At 52.9% G+C, this 17,709-nt stretch overlaps 5 protein-coding genes across 5 annotated transcripts; 2 read left to right on the top strand and 3 right to left on the bottom strand.

Annotated features, from left to right (window-relative positions):
• Positions 1-124: 124 nt before the first annotated feature.
• HD553DRAFT_334757 (uncharacterized protein) lies at positions 125-3,520 on the bottom strand. Its single transcript, XM_046182162.1, has 8 exons — positions 3,285-3,520; positions 2,864-3,007; positions 2,634-2,761; positions 2,092-2,523; positions 1,212-1,379; positions 1,101-1,123; positions 443-818; positions 125-305 (listed from the first exon to the last, which is right to left on the bottom strand). Exons 1-8 carry the CDS (start codon positions 3,493-3,495, stop codon positions 159-161), a joined length of 1,629 nt encoding a protein of 542 aa, XP_046037940.1. The 5' UTR covers positions 3,496-3,520; the 3' UTR covers positions 125-158.
• Positions 3,521-3,808: 288 nt separating this feature from the next.
• Positions 3,809-4,375, top strand: HD553DRAFT_341084 (uncharacterized protein; the record flags this gene model as incomplete). The annotated part of the gene is made up of 1 exon (XM_046182602.1): positions 3,809-4,375. The coding sequence occupies one exon, from the start codon at positions 3,809-3,811 to the stop codon at positions 4,373-4,375; it is 567 nt and encodes a 188-aa protein (XP_046037941.1).
• Positions 4,376-9,659: 5,284 nt separating this feature from the next.
• On the top strand, positions 9,660-12,101 carry HD553DRAFT_283085 (putative family 31 glucosidase yicI). The gene is made up of 5 exons (XM_046178172.1): positions 9,660-9,876; positions 10,003-10,096; positions 10,158-10,902; positions 10,975-11,259; positions 11,323-12,101. The coding sequence occupies exons 1-5, from the start codon at positions 9,817-9,819 to the stop codon at positions 12,077-12,079; spliced, it is 1,941 nt and encodes a 646-aa protein (XP_046037942.1). The 5' UTR covers positions 9,660-9,816; the 3' UTR covers positions 12,080-12,101.
• Positions 12,102-14,563, bottom strand: HD553DRAFT_309210 (uncharacterized protein). The gene is made up of 7 exons (XM_046179655.1): positions 13,972-14,563; positions 13,682-13,797; positions 13,323-13,527; positions 13,123-13,236; positions 12,995-13,043; positions 12,673-12,922; positions 12,102-12,606 (listed from the first exon to the last, which is right to left on the bottom strand). Exons 1-7 carry the CDS (start codon positions 14,328-14,330, stop codon positions 12,173-12,175), a joined length of 1,527 nt encoding a protein of 508 aa, XP_046037943.1. The 5' UTR covers positions 14,331-14,563; the 3' UTR covers positions 12,102-12,172.
• Positions 14,564-17,675, bottom strand: HD553DRAFT_334760 (uncharacterized protein; the record flags this gene model as incomplete). The annotated part of the gene is made up of 4 exons (XM_046182163.1): positions 14,564-15,046; positions 15,078-15,239; positions 15,328-15,458; positions 15,778-17,675. The coding sequence occupies 4 exons, from the start codon at positions 17,673-17,675 to the stop codon at positions 14,793-14,795; spliced, it is 2,445 nt and encodes an 814-aa protein (XP_046037944.1). The 3' UTR covers positions 14,564-14,792.
• Between the last annotated feature and the right edge of the window lie 34 nt (positions 17,676-17,709).

Raw genomic sequence — 17,709 nt, forward strand, 5'->3', positions numbered from 1 at the left:
GCCGATCGATTCTCGACGTGAAGGACAAAGGAGGCGCGTTCACAGTGACAGTCCGGTCAAAGGGCTCGTCTCTTGACGCCGCAGCTCTGAGCGATCCCAGATCAGTGACTCAGGCCTGCCCAGGCGTGCATGCACAAGCATAGAGAACGTTTCATGAATCAAGAATGTCCCGTCTGGGTCTTACAGCAGCGAAGGTGAGCTAAGAGCGTCTGTTCGATCACTAGAATACGAGAGGGCGCCTCGTGGTCTGTCCGCAGAACACTGGAAAGTTTCCCATGTAAAGGATTCGAACGGGAAATGGAAACCTGACATGACAAGCAGAAGATCCCGCTAAAGGTAAACTACATCGCTACGAGCTAGCAAAGAGCATAACCGGGTTGCGTGAGGATACTTCTGAGATGTGGCCGTGTTCTCGTCATGGGTTGTTGTGAGCGTATCTCACCAGTCGGTCCCAGAGAAGGGTGCGCCAGAGCTCCCAGGAATAGTCATTCAAGACTTGAGTAACCGCAAACTTCATCCTGCCAGCTTTCCGTTCGGGCAGCTGGATACCACACTGGTTCATGGCGCCCTGCAAGTATTCGTTCAGGGCGTGTTGATGATGTCTCTCCTCGTCTGTGTTGTCGTAAATATATTCGATCTCTTTGTAGATATCGCCACGAAAGTTGGGCGGCCTGTCGTCTCGACTGGATCCATCATCACTGAGATACGAAGTATCGTCGTCGCCCCAGACTGACATTGTGAAGCACTCGATGAATCGGGAGTGGAAGGTGACGATAACGAGGTCTGTCAGTTTCAAGTGGGCTTGAATTCCCTGTCGACTGGTCATCAAGTTGCACACCAGCCGACGGTCTTATATCAATGGCCCGGGTCTGACGTGCTGGCAAAGGTCTCGATCGTGATGAAGGGGTCCAAACAAAGGATGGACAGTCACCAATGCATCACGCTGCCACCCCTACCCAGGATAACCTGGAAAGCTCAGAATCCCTAAGGAAGCTCGATAGTTAGACAGTTCTTGCCTCATTCATCCTATCGACTGCGTCAAGTCCAACCGTAATGCAACATCTCTTCCACTTGTATGCATCACCTTCGAGATGGCTTACAGGCAGGAATTTGTATGGAAAGGCTTTTGTGTCAGTAAAAAGGGATCAGCTGATCTTGTTCAAACATCACGAGATTTCGTGTATCATGATCATGGGACCCTCGATGCAGACTGCGTTCGCTGTTTGTCGAGCCATGAAAGGGATGCAAGGGGAAGGCTGGCTCGTCGGTAGCAAGGTTACGGATGGCGCGAGGCGCTTGACCTTCTTAGCGAGATTTTGTCCCGTCGCGACAAGACCTGGAATAGGAGCAGCAGCGGCATGATTTTGAGTCTGTGGTGGCTGTACAGTGTGCGCCTTGTGCGACGTTGCGGCGGTAGAAGAGATCAATCATATTCCCGTCGTGTTCTGGATGGCTATGTTGCAGGCCTAGGGGACAGTCTTTTCGAGCATCGCGAACGGGTACTTTCTCGTTTCTGCTGCCAGAGGTCAGGGTACTGGCTTGCTTGCGGTCCATGATCCGCAGATCCACAAACAAAAAAAAGTGTGTATCGCGAGTATGTGACATGCAACCTTAGAAGTAGGAAGAAAGAAGCGCTAGATCAAACAAATACGTTGGCCCGTGGTATCTGCTTGCGGGGATGATTGACACGTCTCCTACCCCGAAGACTGCGAGAGAGACGCCTGGGCTGGGCGTAGGCGAACGAGGCGTTACCTAATGGCAGAAGCCTAGTCATCATATAAAGGATAATCCGATACGGAGTATGTTGGCTATTGTTGCGACCTCATACTGTTTGGACCCGAATTGAACGCAAGACCGTTCGACTCTCCCTCATGAGCTGACCTGTCGGGATGCCTCGATTATCAGGATACAAAACGTTCTCAATCAGGCTCACATGATCAATACAATTTCTGGCGTATCATGTGTAGAACGTAGTCATCTGAGCAATTCTATAGACGGAAAGGGGCATGGCTACAAGTTACCGACGATGTGAACAATGTTATCGGGAGGCTGGCTTCAGTGAGCTTCAGCGAATTCCAACAGCCTTCGCACGTCTGTGGCATCTGGGCATTGCGGTGGGACCACTAGGGAGATAGCGTTGGCCATCTTGTAGCGGTTCGCATCGGGCAGAGATATCCTATTATCACCCAGCCTCCGTTGTTCAAACGAAAATACTTCCAGAACAGCATACGCATTGGTAGCATACGCCGGTTGTCCAGTCGCTTCCGCTCCTAGTCCACGGTAAGTCTGTTGTATTGCCTGGTGTGCTCTCTGGGTGATGCCATTCTCCACTCTATCGAGGATGTACCCAGATTCTATAGAGCTGTCACGAGTCGGCTCGCGGTTGGAGATGGATTGACTGGAGTAAGACATGGCTTGTGAATAAGAACAGGTGTGCCGGGGAGTGAGTGTATCGATGGAGAACGACGTGTGGCTCTCAAGATGGGAATGTATGGTTTGGATCGATTCATCGTATCTGATCAGCTATTTGTCTATGTGCAAATGGGTCGCAGAAGTTGCTTGTGGAATATTAGGGTTCTTGAAGGAGGATAAAGTAGATGTATCGAGAATAAAGGAAGTGGCATGGTTCTCACCTTTCCTCTTCGTCTTGCCTCCTCTCCACGGCCCAAAAGGCGGGAGAAACCGGTGATTCTTGGAACTCGAGAGCTGTGAGGAACTGGACAAAGGATGCCAACCGCCATTCCCTCCTTACGTACTAATTCTACGCCGTTGGCCTCGTTATTCAACGGGAGGAACCGTAATGAAACTCATTCATCCCCTCATCTCGTGACTTCATAGCTGTTGAAATGAAAACCCCGCGCACGGCAAGAAGCTGGACAAAAGATCCCGACGTTCTCGCCTCCTCGATGTCGGTCATTTTCGCGATCCGTCGGATAGAGACCGTAATGAAATTTTATCCCCTTGTTTCGTTTTTGTGACCTGATGCCTTTGAGCTTCTGACGATTTTCTGATGAAGGTTACGTAGTCAAACTCAAGGGCTACGTTCGGCTTTGGTCTGAAATGTAGGGATCAGCTGGGCTGATGATGACAATCATAACAGATACAAGCAGATGTAGATGAGTTGAGTGGAGGGACCTCGACTCGTTCGACTGATCATTCAGACATGAAGTCATTTGTTATACTAGCGGTCCAGCTGCGGAAAGGGTTCATGACTATGGTATGATGGTTCTTTTCCCTTTCGCGCCGACCCGAGATATTGGTATGCTCGACTGGGCCCGTCTCACCTCGCGAACTGCCCGCCGTCCTGACATGATTACGGACGTTTGCTGAGATTTTGCTGAGATCTTGTGATCTTCTGAAACGCAAACCTTCACCAAAGAGCCGTTTCAAGAACGTCCTTCCCCTCCCGCCTGATAGAAGGATGGCTTGCAGGCTGAAACGCGGAAACACGGACCGGACATCGCCGACCCCCAAGGATGTTGGATGATTCGTCATCAGCCATCGACCGACATGAGGGAACTCGCCGAGGATAGTCCGACCGACCTCTCGACCTTGGAGGACGGTGTGCTGGGATCATGTGATGACGATGAGGTGTGGATGTGGTGGAAGTGCTGTGTGCGGATGGCGATATCGGTAGACTAGTCGGGGAGTTGAAAACGGGTGGTGTGGGTATATAGAGGGAGAGAAGGCTAGGGGCAGGGTGCGCGATCCACTCATTCTCCCTGCTCGATTCTGCAACGACGACAACGCGCCTATACTTGATATCGATCCCCACATACCACATATCAGCTACGGCTACTACTACAACATGCGCTTCACCGAAGGAGTTTGGTACGGAAGAGAAGACGTCGAACTCACCTCGGCCCAGGAAGTCGGGAAGCTCGATTTCGACGCCTTGGAACGACCTTATTATCCTTCTCTTAGCACCGCACCGCCCGCTCTCCGCTCTACGGAATCTTCTTCTCCATCTCGATCTCTTACTAAAGAGCTGAAAGCGGTATTCCACACCCGCCCAGTAAAGAACCGAGGAGATACCCTGAACAAACCGACACTTTCAGCTACTTTCCATTCTCCGGCACCGGGGATTATCGGGGTGGAAGTAGCTCATTTCAAAGCCAAGCCCGCGCAGAGTGAACCACGGGTACGACTTTTTCCCTGTGAAGGCAAAGCTGGAGCTGGAGCTGAGGCTAGGAGCAAAGAGGATGATAATGGTCGGATCGTCTTTGGGCCTTCGAGCGGAGAGACGGGAAAACGGCCGGGTTCCGTGAGCTTGTTCTCGTCTTCGGACGAGAATGGGTCTGAGGTGGAGGTCGACCTGCAACCGGGTTCTTTCGGGATCCGGTTTTACGGCCCAGTCCCACCTTCCAACTGTTAGAACTCAAGGTATTGCTTTATCAATCGGCATGTGCTATTAACCAATACAAAGGTACTGACCTGTTAGAACTCAAGGTATTGCTTGAGATCTAACAGTCAAGTGGTGTATATTGATGATCTAGTTGTCCGAGATTTTCATCACCGAGGTGAGGTCCCAGCTTGGGTGATGCTGACTAAGCATCACCCCAGTCCCCAGTAATCCTGGGGAAATAATCCCGGTAATCCTTGATTACACGCTCGCGCGCACCTACTTTCTACACTTCCCCTTGGACTTCTCTATTCAGAGGTGGACGACATTGGTGTAGGTGCCCTGTTGATCTTCAGATTCATGTCATTGCAAAGTAGTTGGAGCTGCTTTCCGGTGATTGGCTTGGTGAGGAGATCGGCAATCATCTTTTTGGTGTTGAGGTATTCGACCTCGATCTTCTTGTCCTCGATCAATCCCCTAAGAGCGTGATGCAAAACATCGATATGTTTTGTCCGAGCATGGTTGGTGGGATTCTTAGCCAATGCGATAGCTGGCTGGTTGTCCTCAAAGATGGTGACCGGTTTGCCATCGTGAAATCCTAGTTCTTGATCCATGATCGAGAGCCAGACCGCTTCTTTCCCTGCTGAGCCGAGAGCGATGTACTCGGCCTCCGTGCTAGACCAGGCTACTGTGGTCTGTTTCTTGCTCTGCCATGATACCGGCCCATTGGCCAATGTGAACACATATGCCCCGACAGATTTCCGATCTCCCTTGTCTCCGGCATACTCGGCATCCGAGTACCCAGCAATCTTCTGATTGCCGTCTCGGTGATAGACCAGACTAGCATCGATGGTGCCCTGAAGGTACTTCATTACCCGCTCACACGCTTTCCAGTGTGTCTCCTGGTAGGTCGAACAGAATGATGCAAGGTGTGAGATTGCAAAGGAGAGATCCGGTCGTGTCCCCCGAGCTAGATAATTTGCCTTTCCGATGAACTCCCGGAAAGGAAACCTGGTATCAGGTGGTGGTCGGTCTTCAGGTGGGAATGCGCTGATGACCTCTTCCACTGGAGTCTTGACGGGATGACAGTCAATCATATTGAACTGTTCCAGGATCTCCCGAGCAAACTTCCTTTGAGATAGGGTGATGATTCCCTTCTCCCGGTCCTGTTTGATCTCGATCCCCAGTAACACCTTGGGATCATCCGTCCACTTCATCTCAAACCTGGTGTTGAGTAAGGCTTTGGTTTCCTGGACCAAGCTGTCGGTGTCTCCAGCTACCAGTGCGTCATCCACATATAGACCAAGTAGCACCTTTCCCTCCGGAGTGTCCTTGACAAACACCGACTGATCTGCTGAGATCGATGAGAACCCAAATCCACCCAGGATCTTTCTGATGTGCCGGTAGAACAGACGAGGAGATTGATGAAGACCATAGATCGCTCTGTTCAATAGGCAGATATGGTCCTCCTTCCCGGGTTCCTTGAATCCCTCAGGCTGTTCAATGTAGACGGTCTCTCCTTCCATGCTGCTGGAGAGGAAGGCGGTCTTGACGTCACCTTGTGACAGAACCATCTGTCTCTGGCACGCTCGAGCGATGATGTACCGAATGGATTCCAGTTTGACAACCGGGGCAAAGATCTCTTGATAGTCGATCCCAGCTTTCTGGGTGTAGCCCCGAGCAACCAGTCTGGCCTTTGGCTTTTGAGTACCATCGGGTAGGTCTTTCATGGTACAGACCCATCGGACTGAGATCGGCTTTGGTTGTCCGGTCTGCCTCGGGACCAGGGTCCAGACCTGGTTCTTGGCCATCGAAGCCATCTCATCCAGCTTCGCATCCAGATAGATGGGATCAGCAGGATCCATCTCAGCCGATGTCAAGAAAGCTTGATCCATTATGTCTTCAAGCTTGGGTCCGTGTGCAATGGCCGCATGATCCTGGAATCTCTTTGGAGTTTGTCGGGATCGTCTTGTACCATCCGGTAAGACCTGCGGAATCCCCGATCCTTGAGCTGGTACTGGAACGTATTCATAGTTCTTCCAGATACCAGTCCCTTTCTTTCGAGTGCTTTGTTGATCCACCGGGACCGGAATCCTACTTGGCGGCAGTGGTATCGGTCCTGCTGGCTGAACTGGGGCTTCCCCTATTTGAGGTTCGGCTTCCCCGATCTCTCGCTCAACTTCCCCCATCTCTCGCTCAGCTTCCCCAACCTCTGGTTGAGCTTCTCCAATCTCCGGTCGAGGGTCCAGGATCTCCGGTTCAGCTTCATTGATCCTTGGTTCAGCTTCATCGGTCCTCGGTCCAGCTTCCCCGATCTCCGGATCAACCGGTTGGGCCTCTTCCCCGACAGTCAGTTCGGCTTCCCCGATTGCAGGTGAGATGTCCTGGAAGAAGATGTCTCCTTTTGCGATGTTGGTCTTTTGATCGGCCCATCTCTGGTCTTCACAGAATTTGACATGTACCGTCACATGTTTCTTGAGAGCATAGGGATCGAAGAGTGTCCAAGCTTTCTTGGCCTTCAACTCTTCCTCTCCATATCCAAGGAAGATGCACCGCTTTGCCTTGGGTTTCCAGATCTGACCAACCCGGTCTTCTTTTGGTATGTGCATGTAAGCGACACATCCAAACACCCTCAGATGACTGACCGACGGTCTCTTTCCCGTGAAGAGTTCTATCGGTGTCTTCTCTCCTGTCTTTGCGGTCCGGGTCCGGTTCCTGACGTATGCAAAGTTCTTTGCAGCAGCACCCCAGTACTTGTTACTGAGACCGGAATCGATCAAGAGAGTCCGAGTACCCTCTTTGATGGTCCGGACAGCTCTCTCTGCTGCCCCATTCTGTTCTGGTGTTCGAGCTGTAGTCATCTGAGCTCGGATCCCCTTCTCTTCACAGAACTGGCTGATCGCTCTGTTGTCGAATTCTCCCCCACCATCGGACCGAAGAACCTTGACTGATCGACTCAACTGATTTTCCCATTGAGTCAGAACCTGTTTCAACCATCGGGTTGCCTCTGATTTGGTCCTGAGGAGTTCGACGTGGTAGTATCTGGAGTAATCATCGACCATGATCATGAAGTACTTGGCTCCTCCGATAGCCTCATCAAAAGGCCCAGCAAGATCGAAGGTGATCAGCTGGAGTGGTTCTGTTGACCGTGATGAGCTGTCCGGGAATCGAGCTCTTGTCATCTTTCCCAGAATGCAGCTCTCGCACTGGTGTGGTACGGTCATCTGGTTAAACCCATCCACAGAATCCTTCAGATTCCGTATCGAGTTCCCACCCAGATGTCCCAGCCGTTGGTGCCAGATATTCCCCAGTCCTGAGATCGATGCCGTGTTGGCTGAATCCATCTTAGGTAATGCCGGAGACTTTGCATTGACCTCATACAGGTTGGTATCCAACATCTTGCCGATCAAGGTCATCTTGTTGTTCTTCCTCAAGATCGCCTTGCCTTCCGTGAACATGATGTCCGATCCGGCTTTGTCCAGCTGTGAGATCGAGATCAGGTTCGAACTGAGTTTGGGAACATACAGGCAGTTTGCAAGATGTAGCTCTGCCTTCTTTCCTCCAACCTCGATGGTCAAGAAGATGTCGCCCATCCCCTCAGCATAGATCACCTGTCCGTTTCCAACCACGACAGGTGCAGTCATTCTCCGATAGTTTGGGGATAGGTCAAAGAACCTCTTCATCCCGAACATGTGTCTTGAACAACCTGAATCGATCAGGGTTGTCATCTTCCTAGTCGCAAGTGAGTAAGCCTTCTCAGTGATGTTCAAGGCTTGATCGGGCTGACGTCGATAGAGGGTCATGGATTGCATAGCAGCATCAAAAGAAGATACAGCGGCAGCGGCCCTTTCACCACCTCTAAATCCCGGTCCCAATCCTCCTCCTCCGTGCCTCTGCCTGTAGGCAACCATGTCCGGGTGAGGGCAGGTGGGAGCCCGATGTCCCGCCTTGCCACAGGAGTGGCACCCATTGGGTTCGGCTTGAGGACACTCCCTGGCGATATGCCCCCTCTGCCCGCAACACCTGCAGGTCCTGGTGTCGGTCCCGGTCCCGGTCCCGGTCCCAAAGGTCCGCCTCCCAACACCACCGGTCCCGAATCCAACTCCGGTGGTCCCAATCTTGGCATAACCAAACTTGGCTGCCATTGCCTGGAAGGCCTTCTCCTCATCCTTCTCGGCAATCTCCTTGTTGGCAATGTCACGGTAGGCGGCCAGAATCATCCTCTCGACCGACTCCTTCTTGACATCGACCCCCATGGTGATGTTCGACTGAAGGAACTCTCCAGCCTTGAAGTAAGGGTGTCCCTCCGGGTAGGATCGGAGACACTTGGACCATTGGGCCATGATCTCCACATCCTCCCTTTGTAGTCCGTTGGCCTCCAGACCCTCGACCACGGTGTCCAACCTTGCCATGTACCCCTCAAAGTCGTCTCCAACAGGGCGGAGGTTGGCAAACTCATCGATCAGGATCTGGACATCGAACGAGGTGGTCTTGGAGTGGATCTCCTTGATCTTGTACATGGCCTTGGCCGGGTGATCAATCCCCTGGATTGATCGCTTGTTTACCCCAAGCGAAGGCCGGATGTAACCCAGAGCCTGGGCACATTTGAGGTCGTAGTCTTCAGCGGCCTCCGTCATCTTCTCGGTGATGTCACCCTTTTCCGGAAGGACCGGTCTCTGCTTGACCGGTTCACCCTTGGCATCATACTTCACATAAGGAAGCAGGCGTTTGATAGCCAAGAGGTCTCGAATGGACTCCAGCCATTCGACATAGTTGACCCCGGCTCGGGCAAGGACAATGACCTTGGGTCCTTTGGTGGTGATCTCGTCATCGGACATGATGGTGAAGGATAGCGAGGTAATGGAGATGGTCGGTTTACTAATGTCTAGGGAAGGGAAAGTCTTCCTGTTATCCGGTGTAGTAGAAGATGTCTATCTGACTTGTCTATCTCAAGTTCTAGGTCGATCTGTCGACGTGGCTGATTAGAAGTTGACACGTAGAGAAGACGGGTCAACAGCTGGGCTCATAACCTGTTAGAACTCAAGGTATTGCTTTATCAATCGGCATGTGCTATTAACCAATACAAAGGTACTGACCTGTTAGAACTCAAGGTATTGCTTGAGATCTAACAGTCAAGTGGTGTATATTGATGATCTAGTTGTCCGAGATTTTCATCACCGAGGTGAGGTCCCAGCTTGGGTGATGCTGACTAAGCATCACCCCAGTCCCCAGTAATCCTGGGGAAATAATCCCGGTAATCCTTGATTACACGCTCGCGCGCACCTACTTTCTACACCAACCCATCCAACCCATCCAACTCATCCAACTCATCCAAGGAGAAGGAGAAGAAGAAGAAACTCTTGACAGAGATCCGAGCCGACAGCCTCTCTTGGATCCTCGATAAACAGAGTTCGCCGAAAGATGCGGTCAGGGAGAACGCGGTCACGACGATCTCGGATCCTTATCACCGGGAAATGGCTAGGGGGAGGAAGGGGTATATGAAGGTCGCGCTTAATTTGGGGGTTGGGGAGAAGGTCAGTCATGGTCTTCTCGAGTCGTTTTGGCGTTTTTTTTGGAGAGGATAGAATTGAAGCGAGATGGGCTGATCGTGGAAATGGGACACGGGGGGTCGGGCTGTCGGGTTGGGTTGGTTTTTGCAGGTCTATGGGCTGGGCGAGAGGTTCGGGCCGTTCATCAAGAATGGACAGACGGTCGAGCTTTCCAACGAGGATGGGGGGACGAGCAGTGCTTCGGGTAAGTTGGTCCTTCTCTGTGCACTCTATACTTACATAATCTGAAGATCGCCTATCTAAAGCCTACAAGAACGTCGCGTTCTACCTGACCAACCGGGGTTACGGCGTCTACTACGATCACGCCGACCACGTCTCTGTCGAAGTCCAATCCGATATCATGTCCAAAGTTCAGGCTTCGGTCCCGGGGGAGACCATCCGGTTTTACATCATCGCTGGATCCACCCCGAAAGAGATATTGACGCGGTACACCTTGTTGACCGGTCGACCGCCCCTCCCGCCAGACTGGTCTTACGGTCTGTGGTTATCGACTTCGTTCCTGACGTCGTATGATGAGAAGACGGCCATGCAGTTCGTAGACGGGATGGAGGAGAGGGACATCCCGTTGCACGTCTTTCACTTTGATTGTTTCTGGATGCCAGCGCACGAATGGTGCAACTTCACCTTTGACCCGGAATATTTCCCAGACCCGGCTGGGTTCCTGGGACGATTGCATGAACGCGGATTGAAGGTCTGCGTCTGGATCAACCCGTACATCGGGCAAGAATCCCGGTTGTTCGCAGAGGGGGACGAGAAGGGGTATTTCATCAGACGAGTCACGGGAGAGACTTGGCAGACTGACGATTGGCAGGCCGGGATGGCCGTCGTCGATTTCACCAACCCGGAAGCTACCGAGTGGTACAAGGACCAGTTGAGGGGGTTGGTCAAGCTCGGCGTGGATAGTTTCAAGACCGATTTCGGCGAGCGGATTCCAGCGAACGGGGTCGTCTATCACGACAAGAGCAACCCGAAGGCGATGCACAACTTTTAGTAGGTTGCTTGGCTCAGAACGAGTCGCCACGACTATTTCGCTGACTACAGACGCTTTTTACATGATCGCAGCACCACGCTGTACAATAAGGCGGTCTGGGAGGTATTGACCGAAGAAAAGGGCGAGGGCGAGGCCTGCTTGTTCGCTCGGTCCGCCATGGCCTCGGGACAGACCTTGCCAGTCCACTGGGGAGGCGATTGCGATCAGACGTTTACGGGGATGGCAGAGACCATACGCGGGGGTCTGTCACTCTGTTTGAGCGGGTTCGGATACTTTGCTCATGATATCGGAGGGTTCAAGGCCGAGGGAAAGAACAAGCCTGTATACAAGGGAACCGGGAAGGAGGCCGCAATCTAGTGAGTAGCAGCATTTTGCTTGCCCAAACACGGTAGCTGAGACCAACGGCACGTGCGATACAGCAAACGATGGGTACAGTTCGGACTCCTCTCGTCCCACTCACGATTGCACGGCTCCGAGACCTACCGAGTTCCCTGGCAATTCGACGACGAGTCCTCGCTCGTATTGTCAAAGTTTACCAAGCTCAAGAACCGATTGGAGCCCTATTTGACGACCTTGTCGATCGAGGGCGCCGTCAAATCGGGTCATCCGTTGATGCGCGCCATGTTCCTCGAATTCCCTCAAGATCCGACTGCTTGGCTCGTCGATAGCCAGTACATGCTAGGAGACGCATTGTTGGTCGCCCCAGTCTTTGACGAGGATGACGTCGAGTATTACGTCCCGCCGGGAAGTTGGACGAGCTTGCTAGACGGCAGACGCGTCGAAGGTGGGACTTTTGTCAATGAGACCCATTCTTACATGACCTTGCCGTTGTTGCTTCGTCAAGATCACGCCGTGATCATCGGCAAGGAAGGTCACACCGTGCTGGACAAGGTCTCGGACGAGGCGAAAGGATTCACGGTGGTGGTCTCGTTCTCGATCACCAAGAAGATCACCGCTCGTTCGGTATTGCGGGACGGATCGCACATCGAATGCTCTATCGAGGCGGCGCAAAGTCCAGATGGCAAGGACGTAAAGATTGTCGTCAACTTGGTCAGCGAGCTCGACGACAAGGTACCGTGGGAAGTTTTGGTGATCGGCGACGGTGTCGGTCTAGATAGCAAGGAGCCTTCGACGCTGCAGCAAGCCAGGGGCAAGGTATGCGAAGTCAACCTGTAGGCACGCGTCGTGATATATACCTCATGTAAGGGTATCTATTCCTGTGTTGTATAATTGTACAAAGTATGAACGTTGTTTTCAACTCTTTTTTGGTCATTGGCGAGCGTCTCTCCAAGCCGGATCGTATCGCGGAGGCACCACCTCGCGCATATCATCGGCAGCCATGAGACGTCCAGCGTCCTCTGCCTGCGCCGTCATCTCGACATCGAAAGATCCGGTCGATAGTCTCGATAGCGTGCGTTTTGTGTCGTGTCCGTGGTCCGTGTCGCGGTCGTTGATCTCGGAACCGTAGGCCCCGATGTCGGTATAGGCAACCGTCGAGGCATCGTCATCGGGTAACCATAGCGAGCGCATCTCGTCCACTGTAGGAGGTGCGGTCCGCTGATGAAGGCCAGGATCGGCAAAGGGATCCTGGTCAGGTTTATTGCCGTAATCGATCGATGTCGACCGGCCATGGGATGAGGTGTGATCTGGCTGGGTAGCGGGTCGACGAGAAGTCGTACTGGGCACCGGCGGGTAAGGTGTGGCTACAACAAGACGAATCGCGATCAGCAGAGGATCTCGTCGCTTACCACGGCGTGTGCGGGGCTTACGAGCTTGCCAGCTGGACTCGACGCTTCTCCGGCTCCTCGTGGAATCGATGTGCGACTCGGTCTGTAACAAGTCGACCACACGGTGATCTTCATGCCGCTTGGAAGGAGTCTGCCGAAAGACGGCTTGTAGGCGCTCCCAAAGGGTCATTGATGGTGTTGTTGGACGAGATGTGTTGTTTCTACGGCGTCTTTGGTAAAGCCACCCAGCTATCAGCCCGGCTAGGATGACGATACCCATGACGATGCCGACCTGTACGTTCAAGCAGGACTTTATAAGCAACCACGTCTTGTCTGACATGTCCAGCCGAGAGACTGCACTGACGATCATGCCCGTCTTCGACTTGGAACCCGCGCTTTGCTTGCTGCCATCGCTGGACCGCCCGCACAAGGAGTCACGATCAGTTGGGCCCTTTCAACCATATCATTCATACACTGAGGAAATGGACTCACTGGTTCAGCGACGAGAGGACGATGTGATGCAGGTCGAACTCCCACAGCGTCCCCGATCCTAGGTTTTGGAAAGTGATATTATGCGGTGTCGACGGGTCCAGCGGGGTATAGTACCTGCAAGAAGGAACCAGCATATAGGCAAACTCAGCTCGATGATGATGTTCATCTCCGTAACACCCCTAACCAACGCCATAACTCACAAAAGCTGATCCACGCTGCTCCACGCCGTAGGAGGTACGTACTCCACCTGGTCTCCACCATCGAGCTGGACTGAGAATTGTCGATGATCCCAAGAAATGGAACCGTAAGCGTAAAAGAACCGGGTATTCATAGGTATCACGTAGTCTAGCGTCGAGCCGATCGTCCGGGAAGTAAGGCGGTTGTAGGTGTATTGCGTGGTGTTGTCTGTCATATACATATAGACATGGATATCACGCAGAGTGGAGAATGGCAATCGGACCCCGGTCAGCTCATGCGCCTCGAGGTGAAGATGGAGAAAGAGACGAATTAAGAGAGAAGGGGCTTGTCAAGGTCGAGATATGAACAAGGCTGTACTCACCTCCCCCGCCAAACGAAGACGAGGTGAACCATTCCCCCCTCGTCTCGTTGAAATCCGGGTTGATCCATCGGGTTGTAGGATCGACCAGCTGGACGGTCGTGTTCGATACCGTCGAGCTAGAATAGTCGGTCGGGACAGATATGAAAAGAGGAACCGAGAACAAGATGGATGTGAGGTTTGATTCATCGGTTGTGCAGCCAAAAAGAAGCCGAAAAAAAGGATAGAAAGTGACAGACGGGTGGAGCTTGAAGGTTTCGGTGAGGAGAGTGATGAAATGGACGCCAACTCACTAATCCGAATCAATCTGTGCCGTCAAGGTCATCCCGTAAAAGTCCAACCCGTTCAGATCGCTATCCGCAGTCTGGTTTCCCGTCATCTTCAACTGGACGACGTGGGTTCCCTCTCCGAGACCCAAGCATGAACCCAGCAAGTTTTCACCCTGGTAACCGGGGACCGGGTCTTGCTGGACGTCGTCACATAGGACGATATAGTTGCTCATCTCTCCTTGTCCCCAGACCCAGACGTCGGTCCCTTCGAATGTCAATGTAGCCAAAGATCCGGGGAAAGACGTCCGGTGGAAGGGTGTACCGTCGGCGATGACGTCCTTGACGAATGTAAGACGAGTTCCAGCCAGATTGAGGGGATCCATCGTAGTAAGGGTAGTATTGGATGAGAGGGGATGTGTCCGGGATCGAGACGTTCAACGTCGACATGATGATTCGTTTCGGCGCTTGGCCAAAAAGATAGGGGTAGCCTTAGTGGTTGCTCATTCAGGGAATGTGTTGCTGTGCGGGCTGGTCGATGCGATCCGGAAACGGATTTTTGGCTGAGGCGGTGTGGTCTGTATAACGATGTTCCACGGTCCCCTGATAGTAGATGTGGTATGGGGTACAGGATGATGGCATGATGCAAGATGAATGACGTCGACCTCGACGATCCACCCAAGTGACCATGATCTCAACAACAACTTTTACATCCGCGAGGGAGAGAACACAGCCACGAAGGGACTTCCAACAACAACAACCGCTAAAGTCATCGAGGGCAGGTCCCGGCTTATCCGGAGAGATGGATAGGTTAGAATATCATCGTAATGTAAGTATAATGTCGTCTTCTATGCGGGTCTGAGCAATCGAGACACTGCCGGGAGGCGATCATGACTCGATTCGACGTATACGATCGAATCGAGGGTGTAAACGGAGATCCTGTGTTTCGAGTCGCAGAAACTGAAACTGCAGACGCAGCGAGCGAGTCTACCCAGACACAGCACGCAGTCGGCGATTCTCACATCATCAGCAAGAACTTGGGAAGCCCCAGACCAAAGCCCGATCAGTCCGTCCGGCGGTCGACCTTCCTCTTGAGCCGACCCTGTACGCACCATGGGAATTGATGTTTGCACTGGCAGCCGATGTCGAACCCGAGCTTGGACTTGCTGCTGCAGTGGCAGATGAGATTGACGGGACTTGACCAGGTGCTGGGATCGGTAGGCCATGTGCTGCGGTCGAGGTGCCTTCAGCTTCGCCGTTCGAATACAGATCCGCGCGGTTTCTTAAGTCTCGATCTAGACGGCATCTTCATCGGCGGTCATCGTCACGAAACAACCCTTCAATTTACGTATTGTATGGACCGGTCGAGGATGGTTTGCTGACATGACGTCCTGTGTGCAGCTGTGGAGGTTCTTTGAGCGATGTTTTCTTGCACTTTTGTTCGGGCCGCAATCCTTGAAAGTTTTGGCCTAGGATTTTCTGCTACTGATTCGGCACCTTCGGTCGTCGATATTCTGAACGGGCCATAGCCAAGCGACGTCATCGTTCCTGCATCCCCTTCAGCTGTCAGCTGTTCTCGATCCGCCGCGAACGACCCTTCGAATATCATTCCGATGTCCACCAAGGTCACGACTTCCCGAAATCTTCACCCCGATGTCCGTCATTGTCTTTTTCCGTTTGTTCTCGCACCTCGTCAACCTGCACCTTTCCGTGGATTAGCCTCGATCGGATCCTTCCTATCTCTCGGAGCGTCAGGGCATCGAAGCAGCCGGCCATAGCTGCCGAACCTGGATCTAAGCCTGGCGTGCCGATCCACACAACAATTCATCGAACCGGGCGATCGAGCAGTACTCAACCGTCCACCCGAGCTGGTCCAAGAATTCCATCTGGCCGACCATAGTGCAATAATCGCTGTATTCTTGGCTGTCGGAGCTGTTGTGGTTGTCATCGTCTTCATCATCGTCATTGAACGGTTCGTCGAGATCGACTGCAACCGGCGTCTGGTCGGCTTCAGGATTATTGTCGATCTTGCTCAGCCAGGTATCCACTTTACGACGCGGTTCGTCTGGGACTGTACTCTCAGCCTTTTCCTTTATAGCCTGATACGAGGTGGAAGGAGCAGCGGGCTCTCTCGCTTGGGACGAATCCTCTTCGTAGACCGCCTTTGTTCTCTTGTGCCGATTAGTGCCTTCCAGCTCCTCGTTAGCGGAAACTTCAGCGGCTCCTCGCTTCAGATCAGTCCTCGTTTCAACCGCGGATGCCGTCGCAGTCGAATCTGCGTCTTCTTTGCGATCGTTCGTCAAAGTTGCCGGGAGTACGAACGAACGAAACCCAGCGATAGTCCAATGGTAGAGCTTCTCCACCCCGCTGTTTGTAGCGAGATGATGACGGAACCGTCCGTATTGGAACCAGGTCAAGAGGTCTTTCAGCGAGTTTGATTTCGGCCTCGAGCTCTGATGATTGGTGTTCGTTTTCCTGTCCGTGCTCGTGCTCGTGCTCGTATTCAAACTGGTGCTGGTGGGGTCCATGGTCTCGAGGTAAACCACCCGCTCGGCGCCGTCGACGACCATCCTCACGAACCAACCGTTGAGGACGGCCATCCCATAAACAGGCCGACGGGTTGCCGACATGGCATCTACGTTGATCAAACCCCAGATTATCTGAGCTATAAGGTCTTGCAAGATCCTCCGGGTGAAGAAACTCGGCGGTCTGCTCGTTACTTCTGCGTCTGTGAGGTCTGGTTCTCCACGCGGTGTTCTGAGGACCGAAGTCGAGGGATGATCGTCGATGCCCTTCTTGCTCTTTGTTTTAGACTCTTCCTTGATACCCAAAGCCTCCGACGGGATAGCCAATACAGTCCCCTCGATTTCTTCCTCACTGACGTACCTCACCTTGACGACCCCACCGACTATCTGCATCTGAGCCGGTCCTTCGTGGTCGCTCTTCTTGATTCGTTCATCGAAGGCGAGCAAGGTGATATCGAAGCGATTGCGGGACTTGCGGACGGATGTCGATGTCGATGTCGAGGTGGTGTTCGTGCCGATCTTACTCTGGATGGGACTGAAGAGGTACCCCCAATGGGTCACTACCGGGTCGACAGCGACGTCGACCTCCTCGTCCTCGTCTCCGGAGAGGTCGGCGATCGGTCCATCAGTGATGACGGCGTGCGATGTATCGTGGGCGCCATCAATCTCGATCGGATTGTCGCTTTGAGGATGATTAAGATCAGGGTCGATAGTTAGGAGGTTATCGGCGGGAGGAGAATCGCTAGGGGTGATAGGAGCTGCTATGGCGGGGGTAGCGGTCTCGGCAGCGTTGAGATCCGCAGGTTTTTTGAGGTCGTAGTGCATTCGCAAGCCTCCGGTGACATCGGGGTCGGGGGGGTCGACGAGCATGACGTATGCCTTGTACAGCTCGGTATCCTTGTACTTGATGCCGAGGTCCGCGCCCGTGCACGTGCCGTTCAACATGTATTGTCTTCTGACCTGCAAGGACCAGTCCTCTCCGAATATATCCTCGAGATTAATTCTGACCTGTCGTAATACGGCCTTCATACACTCCAAATAGATATCCCGGACCGTTTGCTGATCGGTCGAGCGTTTTTTCGGGAGCCTGAGAATCGTCTTTTTGAGCTCGAGGTCGTCGACCGTTTGCCTGATGAACCTAGCCAGGCCGTCGGGGGGAAAACCATTATCGAAGGCGATGACGTCCGGGTGATCGGAAGACGGCATGTTGACCGTTCGTATCGTCGTGGGTAATTGCTAA

The sequence above is a fragment of the Filobasidium floriforme genome, assembly GCF_021052385.1.
Source record: "Filobasidium floriforme strain CBS 6241 chromosome Unknown HD553scaffold_7, whole genome shotgun sequence".
NCBI lineage: Eukaryota > Fungi > Basidiomycota > Tremellomycetes > Filobasidiales > Filobasidiaceae > Filobasidium > Filobasidium floriforme.